Below are 13798 nucleotides of genomic sequence, written 5' to 3'. Positions count from 1 at the left end.
CTGATGAAGGAAAATGTTCTCTATGTGGCTTGTGTGTTTTCTGTACTCTGGTTATTATTATTTTCTTGTCTATGTTTTGTTTGCAATGTCCTGTACCCAGATATGCACCTATATATACAGGTAGACGTAGGTATGCACATACCTGTACGTATATATGCATATACTCATTTATTATTTGTTATATATATATATATATATATATATATATATATACACACACACACACACAGAGCAGTTGCCATATTTCATTCCATAGCGGCTACTCTGAAGAGCGCAGGGTTACATAATGGGATAGTTGCCTAACACTCCATTGAACCCCCTAGTACAAAACTGATTGGTAAGATCGGCAATAATGACTATATAGTACTGTACACTTGGATGGGCAAGGTGGCTGAGTTCCTTTCGAGTGTTGGGCCTCACGGAGCAATGACAGACCTTTGGCATTATGTCATACTTGAGAAGAAGACCCATCAAGCTGAGCAAAATAGCAGTCATGGCAGATACTGGTGTCACACAAATGGCACCTGTACTGGTAGAAGTACCCATTACACTCTCAAGCCATAGAAAACCATGCTAAATCAGACTTGAGCCTGGTGCAGCCTTCCAGTATGCCAGCCCAGTCAAACTGTTCAATCCATGGGACAACAGATGTTAAATGATGGAGTAGATAAAACGGGGGACAACTGATGAAGGGAATGTTCTTATTGTTGCAGGCCTCTTTTCTCTGTTTGTTTTTTGCGTTGTTCGAAAAAATGTTCGTTTTCTATGTTTTTGTTTTTTAAGTTTTCGTTTCTCATTTTTTTTTTTTTTTTTTATGTCTTGTACCCATATATGCATGTATTTATACATATATATATATATATATATATATGTAGGCATGTCCATATATGTATGTGTATATGCATATATTTATATATTATTTATATTTATATATATATATTACAGCCATGACAGGAATAGAGTGACAGAATTGTTAATGCTGGATAAAATGTGTTGCAGTATGTTTTGGCAATAACACAAAAGTATTTGAGTGGTCTTGAATATGGTACAGAAGTCTCCAAAATATAACATCTGATATGGCCTATTATTCAGCTTGATAGAAGTGACCAGAAAAGCTTACAATCTCATCTCTAACCTCAGAAATTTACAACTTTATGGCCCTTAATAGAATTTCACTTCACATTGATCCCAATCTAAAATGGAACCAAAACTGCTTCCTCAAAGGCAGGTCCTTGCTTTTAATGGCATCAATTGTATCTGGATTTCTTCAAAAGCATTTGTGTTAACAGAAAGGTTATGTTCCAAAACCAGTTTAACTCTGGTACCCTTGATGAGATTGTCAAAGCCCTCACCATCATATCTGACCATTCAGCAAAGCACAGATGGTTTAACAAAAGAGTTTCCATCTACAGCACTAATAATCTTTTAGGGAGACACGCTATTCCCTTCTTGTTTTTGTAACCACTCCGAAATGCATGCATCCCACAGTCTGGTTAGGGCCCGAGGTAAACATATTTGGTGTATTTACACCTATTTGTCTACACCGAGGTTTTCTCCAATACAAATTACAGTGAATGGTTATCTTGTGGGTTTGAATGTGTCTCAAGCATATATGAACTGGTCAGTGCGTAGTACTGTCACCCTATATATCTATCTATCTATATATATATATATATATATATATATATATATATATATATACTTACATATATACACTCATAGTTGTGTGTATGTGTATAATGTCTAAACATATTGCAGCTTGATAAATTAAGGAAGTACTCAATACTCATATTAACTTAATTATTCTTCATAATAATTTTAACAAACTCAATAATTCTGATTTTCTCAAGAGACTTCTAATAAGAAACTCAAAACTGTAAGAATTTATCCAATGAGCAGAGACGGGAATTTGCAGGAAGTATTAAGGGGCCCGACAAAGATCAACTGCATTAACCCCCCTCCCCCAATGTTTCTACATCAAACTCCATGCGACCCTTGTGCTCAGTCCTCCCCCTGTTGCTGCTGCTGCTGTCTTTTATTCTAACAGTTCAAAAAAAAAAAAAGATATTTGAAATTTCAAAGCAGCCATTAGCCAACCAACCAATGAACAGCTGGGAAGCCACATTTGGCAGTTGTTTAGCCACTGCTGCTGATAGTGGTGATGGTGGCAGCAGCAGCGGCGGTGGTGGTAGTGCTGCTGCTGGTGGTAACATTGGTGATGGTTAAGAGACTAGGTGTCTTTATGTAAACCTTATCATATCATCTTACATAAATAACTGCCTACTGTTCTTGCTGCTGACAACAATTATGTTATCAGTTTTTTGATGTCACATTTGTAAATTGGAGTAAATCGTGCAAACATTTCTGATTTACTGATTCAAAATATCTTTGGTTTTTGTTGTTTTTTTTTTCTTTTTAACCGTTTGCGACCGTTGACTCCTCTCATTTGCACTCTCTCTCTCTCTGATCCAGATAATAAAAACAAAACAGAGCAATCTCTTGTTTATATTGTCTAAACATTTCAATTAAATTCTATTAGTGTTACCTCCTTTTCTTGTTTATTTTAGATTTCAAATATTTCTAGAGGGAGTTTTTGCCAACTAATTGCTTGGATAATCTCAGCCTATGTTACATAGGTGCAGCCATGGCTGTGTGGTTAGATGGTTTTAGGGGACTGAACCTTGAGCAAGTGTCTTACTTTAGCCCTGGGCTGATCAAAGGTGTGTCAGTAGATTTAGATAACTGAAAGAAATCCATTGCTTGTTCCACTTGAGTTTTGTATGTTGAAATTTGTGCTAAAATTCTTTCACCTCTTCCCCATTCTTACAATGTCTAACAATTACCATTGTCTCTGCAGGTTTCACAAATCTTACTTACTTCTCTTTCTTTCAGTGATCATCTCCATATTACTCTAGTCTGGACCGTTCCTGATAAGCAATTTACCAATCATGGATGCATCAATTTATGATGTGTTTGTTGTTAATGTTCAAAAAACAGTTGAAGAATGCATTGCCCTGGCTTGTACGCCTTCCATGAATTCCCTCTACACCCTCAAATCAAACATTGAAAATGCCACCAGTTCTTGGCTGTTGGATTTCTTAGAAAATGGTGGCCTCACCTGTCTTCTGGATAGTCTCTGTGCAATGACCATTCAGGGCCCTTCTAACTTTTCTGATGCCATATTACAGTTTGATTGTCTTAACTGTATTACTACAGTATTGAGCACCGATGTTGGCATGATGCATATATTGGAACTTCCAAATGGCCTGAAAAAACTGACCTCAGGTTTGTCTCTATCTGAATATCTTTTATCTTTCTTATTTTTGTTTTATCATTTTTCCTTGTTAAAGAAGGAGGAAGGCGCCATGGCCACAATTAAAATGATCAGCCAAAACATCTGTTGGACAGGGCTTGCCATAGAAATGTAGGTTGGTGCTAACCAAAAATGTATTTCAAATCCTTACAGAGTGAAATCTACTGGGCAAAGGGGAAATTTAATTCCAAAAACAATTAAGACTGAATCTCAAATACACACATACAAAGCAATCATGTGTATATTTACTTTTATATTTACACACACACACTCTTACATATATATATACATACACAGAGTGTCTTATAGTGACAGGGCCCCTTTAATTTGTAATTTAAAAATTGTGGCTCTTCACTTTTGCCATTGTTGCAATCCTAGTTATCTGCACCCAAAACGTGTCCCATTATTATGAGACACCCAGTTTGTTTATATATGTTTGATTCTCTCTCTCTCACTGTATATTTATAGAAAATGATTCAGTCCTTAATTCAGTAAATTCTTTAACACTATAAGAAGCTGTTCCAGTTGATATTAACGAATAACTGTTACATTTTGTCAATGTAATCAGCACGGACGTTAAATGATGATGATATATATTTAAAATGTTCGACAAAGAAAGGAAAAATAGATGAAAACTGGGCAGAAACTTAACAGACAGACAAGGAAGACAAAATCATGAAACAAGGAACATTCACCGCTGATTTTCTCATCAGTTTCCAAGACGTTTTAGTGGTTTCACGCTAGCATCTGCTTTCCTTGCTGGCATGGGTTGGACGGTTTGATTGAAAACTGGTAAGCGGGAGAGCTGTACCAGGTTCCAGTCTGGTTTAGCATGATTTCTATGGCTGGATGCCCTTCTTAACACCAACCACACAATTAAAACTTTGCAATAATTAGGGAGACTTACATAAATTGTTAAAGCAAGTCTTTTTTTAAATAGTTTTATAGATTTGGAAAGCAGTTATTCTTACAGTTCTCCATTTAAGAGATGAGGAATTATTTACATTATTTACATTTGATGGAAATCTACTGAAACAACAGACAAGATGAGGACAAATATCCATTAGATGTAAATAATGTAAAGTTTTTCTTATTTCAAAGTTTATCAGGTTTTGTGAAAATGTAACGATTATCTTGTTGTCTTTTGTTGCAGCTTTAAACACCAACCACAGCATGACGAAGAAAGAATTATTTGAAATCTTATCGGTTCTCTGTATGTTCAGCCCACAGAGTTATTATGCTGTTCTTGAAGCTTTGAATTATTACAAAGTAAGGTTTTCTCTGTTTCTGCTTCATTGAAGAAGGACCTAGATCAGAATGAAGGTTACGCTTAGAAATTATGTGTTCAATTAAGGATTTGGATGACAATGAATATTAGACTAAAGATTTAGATGAAAATGCATGTTAGGCTATAGATTTAGATGAGAATAAATTTTAGACATTAGGTTTACATGAAAATATATTAAATATAAAAGCTCAGACAACTTAAATGGAATGACAGTTAAATTGATGATTAAGATGAGGATTAATGTTAGATTTATTACTTAGATAAAAACTAAATTAGCACATCTTTCATCATGAATTAAAATATATTGTGTCATAAATGAACATGTACTTTGTCATAAATGAACATGTATTTTGTCATAAATGAACATGTACTTTGTCATAAATGAACATGTATTTTGTCATAAATGAACATGTATTTTGTTATCCATTTCAGAAAGAGACTGATCAAGCTCACCGTTTTAGTATTTTAGTCACAGAAATAACTCAAACTGAGACAGTTGCTTACAAATGTACAATCCTGACTGCCATTAATTGTATAATTAATGGTAATTTAAGTTTGCAAGGAAGGAACAAGATCCGTAATGAGTTTATTAGTAAGTTCAATTAAATATTTACATCATTCAAGAACTTTATTCTTTATCCAGCACTTTCCATTTGTTTCTTCGTGTTAACATGTCTTTGATATAAATTATTGTTTGGGCTTGAATTTTTATTTTATTTTTAAAGATTTTGTCATCAGGTGGTTTTTTTAATTTGGAGTCTAAATTTTACCGCTGGTCAAGGGTGGGGGGTATTCCTTACTTCTAAAGAACAGACTTCGTCTAGAGGTTGTATAACAGCAGTTTGAGTGTAGTATTGAGAAGGGAAATTGTTGCAGATGTTTGAATATGTGACAACAGAATAAAGACACCTAAAGTTGATTGTGCAACAGATCCAAATAAAACTAATGATGACAATCAGCTGGACACTACGAAGGGTGGAACAACAACAACATTTCACAGGCACCACACAAATCAGTGATTGTCTTGGTTGCTGATTTCTACACTGGAATGTGAAGATCTCAGGATATGATCGGAATGTTTGGAAGTATTCACCACTGTGGAAACTAAAGCAAGTTGAAGCAGTGGTGTCTTGCAATTTGCTGATGATGACATTCTCAATGAACTTTGTGTTTTTAATGCACAAAATCTCTCTTAGAACAAATTTCTCTGAGACCAAATATTACACAGCTGGCACCATTCTACATTTGTATATACACTATAGATATTAAATACATAGTTATTTTAATGGAATGATGTTTCAGGTGTGTTTACTGATTTAAGCATTATGATATAATTCCATTTTATTTAGGTCTTGGACTTTTGGATACTCTCAGTGTTCTACATGCTGAAGAATTCGATAAAGACTTTCAAATTCAAATAGAGGTAAAATATTTCTCATTTTTTACATTTTCAAGACCATTAGTATATTAAATTTGAAGCCATTTTTATATTCTTGTGCAAATTGTTTCATCTGGTGTGTGTGTGTATACCATATTTTTGTTGTTGTTTAGCTCCCGGCCATTCCTGATCCAGCGGATCTTTAATCAGGCTGTGATCATGCTACCAGGGATTAAATTTTCCAACGTGTCTTTCAATTTCTTAATATGAGTGGGTGATTTGAGAGTTGGCTGCTATTTCTAGAAGGTTGAATGACTTCATTAAGGCTCTCTTGTCAGTTTGTCATTTTTAGATTTTCTTGTATCAGGAGATAGTGGTTAAAATAGATACCAGGTGTGTACAGGTGTTAATTAGAATGGTTTCTTCTTTCTCCTCTATCAGTTTGTGACATTTGCCTAGCAATAATATCTTCAGTGTGAAGGCACAAATATTGGTTTGGAGTTCGAATGAGGCTTCAAATTTTGACATTACTATGTTATTAGTGTTCATATTTTCCCAACTTTAATTTCTGATATCCCACTAGTTTCTTTAGTTACTAACAGAACTATTTTAGTTAATTAAATTATTTCACCTTTGTCCATCCACTTCAAAACACTATATCTTTAAATAAGAATGTAGATTAATTAAACTTACTCTTTTGGGAAATAAGAATTTCAACAAATAACTAGATTTCTGAAACTTTATGTTCTGCCGCTGAAAGTTTAATCAACACGACCAGAAACTTGTGAAAATCGTTTTGAACTGTAGCCAAAATATGTTATAATAGAAATTTCAAGTTTTAACAGTTTATTAAAAAAAATATTTTTGTTCCAATGTACAATGGCTAAATTAAATAACATGTGGAAAGTTGTTTTAGTGCTGTAAAAAAAAAAATATATTCTTAACTCTTTCTGTCAGAAATATTTGTGAAGAGTAAAAGTGTCCAGCCAGGAGAAAGGAAGGCTGTAATGTACCCCCACCCCTTTTAACCAATTCCATTTAGCAGAAAACGGATTTGAAATGTGCTGAGAGTGATTATGGTGATGATGATGTTGAGGTTTTGCTTTTCTTCTCCTTGCAGGCATTTTATTCTCAAAAGCACAAAGATGAAGAAGACATGCAGACCAAATTTGAGATGGATTACCAAAGCCCTTCAGCATTATTGGATTCTATTATTGAAAAGGTAGTGTGAATTCCTCATATATATAAAGCCTGATATCTCCAGATTCAACAATATCAGAATATATTATCTGTTGTATTAAATATTTTCCAACTTGACTAGTTGATATCATGGGTAAATTTCTTTAAAATGGCAAAATATATGGATTGACTGAGACCATAAAATAACTGATGAAATTCTGTGGTTAATGGCTGTTTTATGTTCTGGCTCAAATCTTACTGAGATCAACTTCCAGGATTGTTTTAATCAACCACTCCCCTCCACTACCCCACAATTTGTGGCCTTGTGCCCCTGTTAGAAATTATGATTTAATGCTATCGTTGTTAATATTGGTGATTGTGCCAAAGGCACTCTCTAGTGTCATTTGTATGGTTTAGATGAATATATCAAGGAATTGTTTTACAGATGGATGCCCTTCCTGTCACTTACTCTTGTTTTTCAAGCAAGGGAATTCCTATACCATGCCCTTGAAGGCACAAAACCAGCAGCATTGCCTATTGAAAAGAAAAAAACAAAAGTAACATTACCATTCTCTGTATCTGAGTGGTTTTCAGAGAAGCACAAATGGAAACACACATGCACATACACACACTCTCTCTCTCTCTGCTCATTAACTCTTTTAATGTTACTGAAGTAATGAATTTAGTTTGTTAGCTTCATTGCTGAATGATATATTGAAGAAATTAAATACTTTCTCTGATGTTTGTTTTCATTTTCCAGACTCTGGGAACACCGAAATATGTATCGTTTCTGCACATTTTACAAGATTTACTCTCCCTTGAATACAACAGTGAAAACGAAGAAAAGTAAAGAAAATTTTTTACTTTGCCCCATGTGTTAATTCATTGAATATTCTTTTATTTATTGCTCAATTAGAATGAAGGGCCCTGCCCATTGCTCCCTTCTGGGTCCCTGAGATTGGTGAGAGGAAGGGAGACCTGGTCTGAATACTTGCAACAGAATGAATTCTTGCTAGAGGTACTAAATAGTTAGGAGATGAAATGAACTCTGCTGGAGGCACCAAAGAGTTAGGAAATGGTAATGTTAAACTGGGCTGGAGATGAAGTCTACCGCCAAAGTAAGCCATGACAGAATTTGAACCCAGAATGCAGAGAACCAGACTCCCTCTGGTTTGCATTTATATATTTCGTGTCATTGAAGGGAGATAACCACAAACCATTTCCTTCCATTTCTGTAAGATGAGCTGTTAATGGTTTAGAATTATTCCATCTTAGGTTAAATGTTGTTTATTCTCTTGGGTGGCTGTTAGAATTGGTATTGTCTTGGACAAAATATCTTGAGTATTAGCTAATATTTATTTACATGCTAAAGTTGGTAATATTAGTGATGTACCAAGGTGTTTATGTAACCAAATAGATTCTTGAAAGAAGTGCTGCAGTTTAGCCACACTGTTAGGACTGTAACAAGTAAAAGAATGGCAGTTTTGATAAATATCCACAAAGAACTACTTTCCATCAGTCGTAGACACCATTGTCAGGTTAACACCATCACCACCAGGCACCTTGGAGGTTCCTTTAGTGGACCCCATTTTGTTGCAAGCATTTGAGGCAGGTTTCCAGTTTAAGGATACCTCCTTCTCAACCTCCCACCAAAGCCAATCCTGGGAACCATGTAAAAAATCATGGGTACTGCCTGCCCTCCCCCCACCCCTCACAAAAGGTTTTTTCTAAATAAATACTTTTAGTTTCTTGTTTTTCTTTAGAAGTTATTTATAGGTAAACCTTTTGTTCATTAAAATATCTTTATTAATTATTATTATTTTGTTGTCTTTAGTTCAGAGAAATGGCAGCTGATTGAAAACCTTATTCCCAAAATTCAATCGGGAGAGAAACCAGTCTGGACAGACGGTCAGAAGTGTAAGAAAGTGTACGACAAAGATCTTGACATTCTGAAGGAAGATAATTTTATTAATTCTCTTTGTGAAGGAAGCAGTGATAGTCAAGAAGGAAATGCTGCCCCTGTAATTAAATACCCATTTGGAACTGAAAAGAATCTGTTTGACACTAATTGTGACAAACTTTTATTATGGATGTGTTTCACACCATCAAAGAAATTGAAGAAAATCCATTGGTCGAAAATAACACCAAAAGAAATCGGTACAAAATTATTATTTCTTACTAACTTACCCACCCATTTTCTTCCTGTTTTCTTTCATATTCACCTTGCACTTTGGCTTCTCTATGTATTCACTTCTTCAGTAAAGACACTTGGCTCCTGGCCTCTCTATCATACTTAAGTAATATACTTCATCCAGTTGAGGATTTAGACTATTATATAAATTTCTAAAGTCATCATCATCATCATTTAACGTCCATTGTCCATGCTGGTATGGATTTGATAGTTTGTCTAGCACTGGTAAGCTGAAGGTCTGTCCCAGACTCCAGTCTGATTTGGCATGGTTTCTATGGCTACATGACCTTCCTATGGTTTATACAAATATTATAATTTATTATTGATTTTTTTTTCTTTTTCTTTTTTACAGAGAAATCAGATAATTGCATCTGGAGATCCAGTAATGACTTTCTACCAATTATACCAAATTTTAGTAAAATGGAAGACCTGTTTTATTCTAATATTCCTGTTGAAAATACCCATGTAAGTAAGACTAAACTAAATCTCTCCATTACGTTATAAAGTGCAGGTGAATCTGTGAGGTTTAGAAGTTTTGCAACAACATTGTTCTCTCTTTGATCTCACTGTCTGGTATTTGGTGCCAGTGTTGCCTCTCATAATGGTATGCTGATTGATACCATACATGTAGAGTTTGGTGCGGATGCCTGTCATGTATGCAGATGTGTGTTAGTGTGTAGTTGTGTGTTTACATTTTGCTGATGCACATCTATAAAGATTGGTACATTTGATATAAAGTCCATTGTGATATTTGTTCTGTGCCAACTTACAGATACTCCCCTTGTCATTCTTATCAGAAATGCATTAAGCCAGTGATGATCCATTAGAAACTAATAATCAATCACACACTTGTTCACCAATTGTTATTCAATAATCCACTCAGAAATATTTCTGGAGTCCTTTAATGTGTCCACTTGAGTTACACAATTTGTTTTTGTTGTTAAATGTTTCCCATTTATCTCTTCATTTCTTCTTTTATCAATCTTCGTCGAGGCAGCTGGTCGGAATGCAGACTTTGATGAATGTCACACTGTTTCTTACACGAAGTGAATATGATGCTGAGGATTTAGTCAGAGCTTTACAAGAGAACAATGTTGCTAGCATACCTCAGACCACTCTGTCGAGTCTTATCAAGATTCTTCCAACTAAAGAAGAAGTGAGTATGAAATAACGTATTCTTTAAATTAAAACTTTAGAGAAAACTTATGCTTAACTTCCTAATTCTTCTATCAACAGCATTGGCTCTCAAATATATTTTTGCTTTTAGAATCCCATGTCTTGTGCTTAATGAGTTATTTTACTCTATTAAAATAATCATTTAGAACAATCGTAAGTATTAGTCGACCAAAGATAAAAAAAAACAGTGTTCTTAAAATATTCTAAACTGTATTTCCTGTAGGTGGCAGCACTTCGTTCTTACCAAGGTGAAAGATTGCTTCTTCACCCAACTGAACAGTTCCTTGTTGAATTATCTGATGTCAACGATTTCCATTTGATACTGAGAGGTCATTTCCTTCAATCAGAATTCCTTATCAAATTTGTCAAACTGCGAACCAGTATTCGTAGCATGGTAGATGCCTGCAAAACTGTCTTAGAAGATGCAGGCTTGAGAGATTTCCTTCATTTAATTTTGGGAGCTGGTAATTACCTTAACCAGGTAAATAATTTCCAAATTTTTTCTTTTTATATTTTGTTTATTCCTTATTTTCTATTTCTGATTTCTCTATTTTCTGAATACATATATGTGTCATCATCATCATTGTTTAACGTCCGCTTTCCATGCTGGCATGGGTTGGACGGTTTGACTGAGGACTGGTGAGCCAGAAGGCTGTACCAGGCTCCAATCTAGTCTGGCAAAGTTTCTACAGCTGGATGCCCTTAACGCCAACCACTCCGAGAGTGTAGTGGGTGCTTTTTACGTGCCACCAACACAAGGGCCAGTCAGGCGATTCTGGCAACGATCATGCTCAAAAGGTGTTTTTATGTGCTACCTGCACGGGAGCCAGTCTGACAGCACTGGCAATGACCATGCTCAAATGTTTTTCACATGTCACCGGCACATGTGCTGGTAAGGCGACGCTAGCAACGATCATGCTCAAATGGTGCTTTTCATGTGTCACCAGCACGGGAGCCAATCTGTAGTCCTGGCAACGATCATGCTCGGATGTGCTTTTACTGGTACGAGTGCTAGTCAGGCGGTATTGTCGTCAGCCATGTCAGGAATTTTGATTTCACTTGCCTCAATAGGTCTTCACAAGCAAGGTTTATTGTCCAATGAATGAGGGGTATTCATAAATGGGCTGGTCTCACTTGACTTGTCGGATATATTTGTGGAGTAAGCCCTTTAGATTTATGCAAAATTGATTTTATCATAACTGAACATAAAATCCAACATTAATCCGACCCCCGACTCACATATATGGTTTACAGGGTAAATTTGTACACCTCACCTCTGTGTGTATGTATATGTATGTTTATCTATTATATATGTGTGATGCATATTTCTATATGTTCTCTGGTTTATAGGAAAGCTGTTATGGCTGTGCGTATGGTTTCAAGTTATCAAGTCTGCTTGAAGTGTCCAAAATAAAAGCTACCGAATTCAGCTATTTCAACTTACTTCATCATTTAGTGGAATTGGCTGAAGAAAACGATGAACAGGTTCTCATGTTCACTGCTGATGCAGACATTCTGGAGAAAGCTGCAGCGTAAGCAATCTTTTTCTTTTTCTACTTCAAAATCAAACTGTTTTCATTTCCATAAAAATGAATAATTGCAACCAATGTTTTTATTTTTATTTTCCTGTAAAGATGTTGTTTGGATGAGACGCGAAATGAAGTAACGGCATTGAGTAACAGTTTAAAGCAGTTTCTGAAAGAACTCAGTCAAGCTGACCAGGAAGTGAACAATTTATTTAGTATTTTTATCAAGGTGAGGTTTTGAGGTTTCATTGAATTTTTTTTCTTGTCGCTGAGTGAAATTTGGTAGATGGAAATTGTGTGGACGTTTGTCCAAGGAGCTGTTTTGCTTTAAGTCATTTAATTTGTCAGCCAAATTTAGCACCACCATCTGACACTTGGGTATCTTTAGTAGAGCAAGCATTTGGACCAAACTAACTGACTTCTTTCCTGCCACCATCCTCAGCAGACACTGAAAAAGGGTCATCAGTCCTGTCCTTCCTCCTCTCATTAAATCTAACTTTATTCCTAAGCAAGTAATTATTATTATAATTAGTTTTGTATAACAAACAGTTTAGCTACACACTGTCTTTCCACTATTAATTATGTTGATCTAAAAATGTTTTTTCAATCAAAAAGAAAAAAAAATTCCTGAATATTTTTCAGGATGTGAAATTATTATTTGGTGAACTCCAAACACGGTTGAGACTTTTACGAACATTGGCTCATAAGGTAGCTGGTTACTTCTGTGAAAACGTCGATGATTTCAGCCTTCAGAAGTGCTTCCAAGATCTCCATGAATTCTATGAAGCAGTAAAGAAATGTCGTACAGTAAGTAATGGTAGCAATTTTCTGGTTCTTCAATGAATTTGGTAGAGTAAGTTGACTTATTTCTCTTGATACCATCAGATGGTGTTCAGGGTTTAATTTAACTGACAATTCAGTGAAACTTTCTTTGTCATTTATTCTGATTGACTCCTGGAGCTGTGTGATCATTTCATGTTGTAGAAATAATAGTCACATCTCCTTAAGATTACACCTGTACCATCTTAAAAGGGAAGGAAGGCCACATAAGCTAACGTAGTACAGGGATTGTCATGTGTGGAGAGCTTTTGATCATAGATCCACTCATTCAGGGCCAACTTGGGTTCTGATTTCTAATGCAATTCTTCTTTTATAACATATTTATCCGCATTGATCTTCGTTTAATATTCACTTTTCTCTGTTGCCAAGGGTTGGACAGGTGTGACAGCATTCTGCTATTTGTTGTTCTCCTTCACCATCTGACGTACAGCATAGGAAAAAAACTGTCAATATTTCCCATTGCAAAGGTGGTGAGCTGGCAGAATCATTAGCATGCCAGACAAGATACTTTGTGACATTTTGTCTGTCTTTATGTTCTGAGGTTGACTTGGCCTTTCATCCTCTTGGGGTTGATAAAATAAGGACCAGTTGAGCACTGGGGTCAATGTAATCAACTTGCCTCCTCCCCACAAAATTGCTGGCCTTGTGTCAAAATTTGAAACCAATATTTTCTGTTGTGTCAGAGGTAGATTGGCTGCCCTTCATATCACCGACTATTCTATGGCAGAGACTGGATGCAGTTTATTGTGCCACCAGCACTGGAGAGTTTGTCAGGTCTATAAAGAGTATCCTGTACATCATATCAGTATTTATTCACAGCTATTGCTCTCCTTGTGTGTGTTGGTTTCATTTCAGTTTGAAGAGTCCACACCTACATCATAAATATAACAACAGCTCTATATAAAAT

General features: G+C 35.5%; 1 protein-coding gene across 1 annotated transcript in view; it reads left to right on the top strand.

The window, feature by feature from the left end:
- The window catches only part of LOC106868073 (inverted formin-2), a 20963-nt gene that overhangs the window by 2853 nt on the left and 4312 nt on the right, over positions 1–13798 (top strand). The window contains exons 2-15 of the mRNA XM_052972564.1: positions 2893–3285; positions 4467–4582; positions 5034–5193; positions 5951–6024; positions 7100–7201; positions 7919–8004; positions 8993–9315; positions 9702–9814; positions 10347–10505; positions 10749–11006; positions 11876–12057; positions 12160–12280; positions 12694–12882; positions 13581–13656. Coding sequence (XP_052828524.1) covers positions 2949–3285; positions 4467–4582; positions 5034–5193; positions 5951–6024; positions 7100–7201; positions 7919–8004; positions 8993–9315; positions 9702–9814; positions 10347–10505; positions 10749–11006; positions 11876–12057; positions 12160–12280; positions 12694–12882; positions 13581–13656 — 2296 coding nt within the window. The 5' untranslated portion in view covers positions 2893–2948. The remainder of the gene's footprint in view (positions 1–2892; positions 3286–4466; positions 4583–5033; positions 5194–5950; positions 6025–7099; positions 7202–7918; positions 8005–8992; positions 9316–9701; positions 9815–10346; positions 10506–10748; positions 11007–11875; positions 12058–12159; positions 12281–12693; positions 12883–13580; positions 13657–13798) is intronic.

This window comes from Octopus bimaculoides, chromosome 13 (assembly GCF_001194135.2).
Source record: "Octopus bimaculoides isolate UCB-OBI-ISO-001 chromosome 13, ASM119413v2, whole genome shotgun sequence".
Classification (NCBI taxonomy): Eukaryota; Metazoa; Mollusca; class Cephalopoda; order Octopoda; family Octopodidae; genus Octopus; species Octopus bimaculoides.
This window is presented reverse-complemented; position numbering and strand designations above follow the sequence as displayed.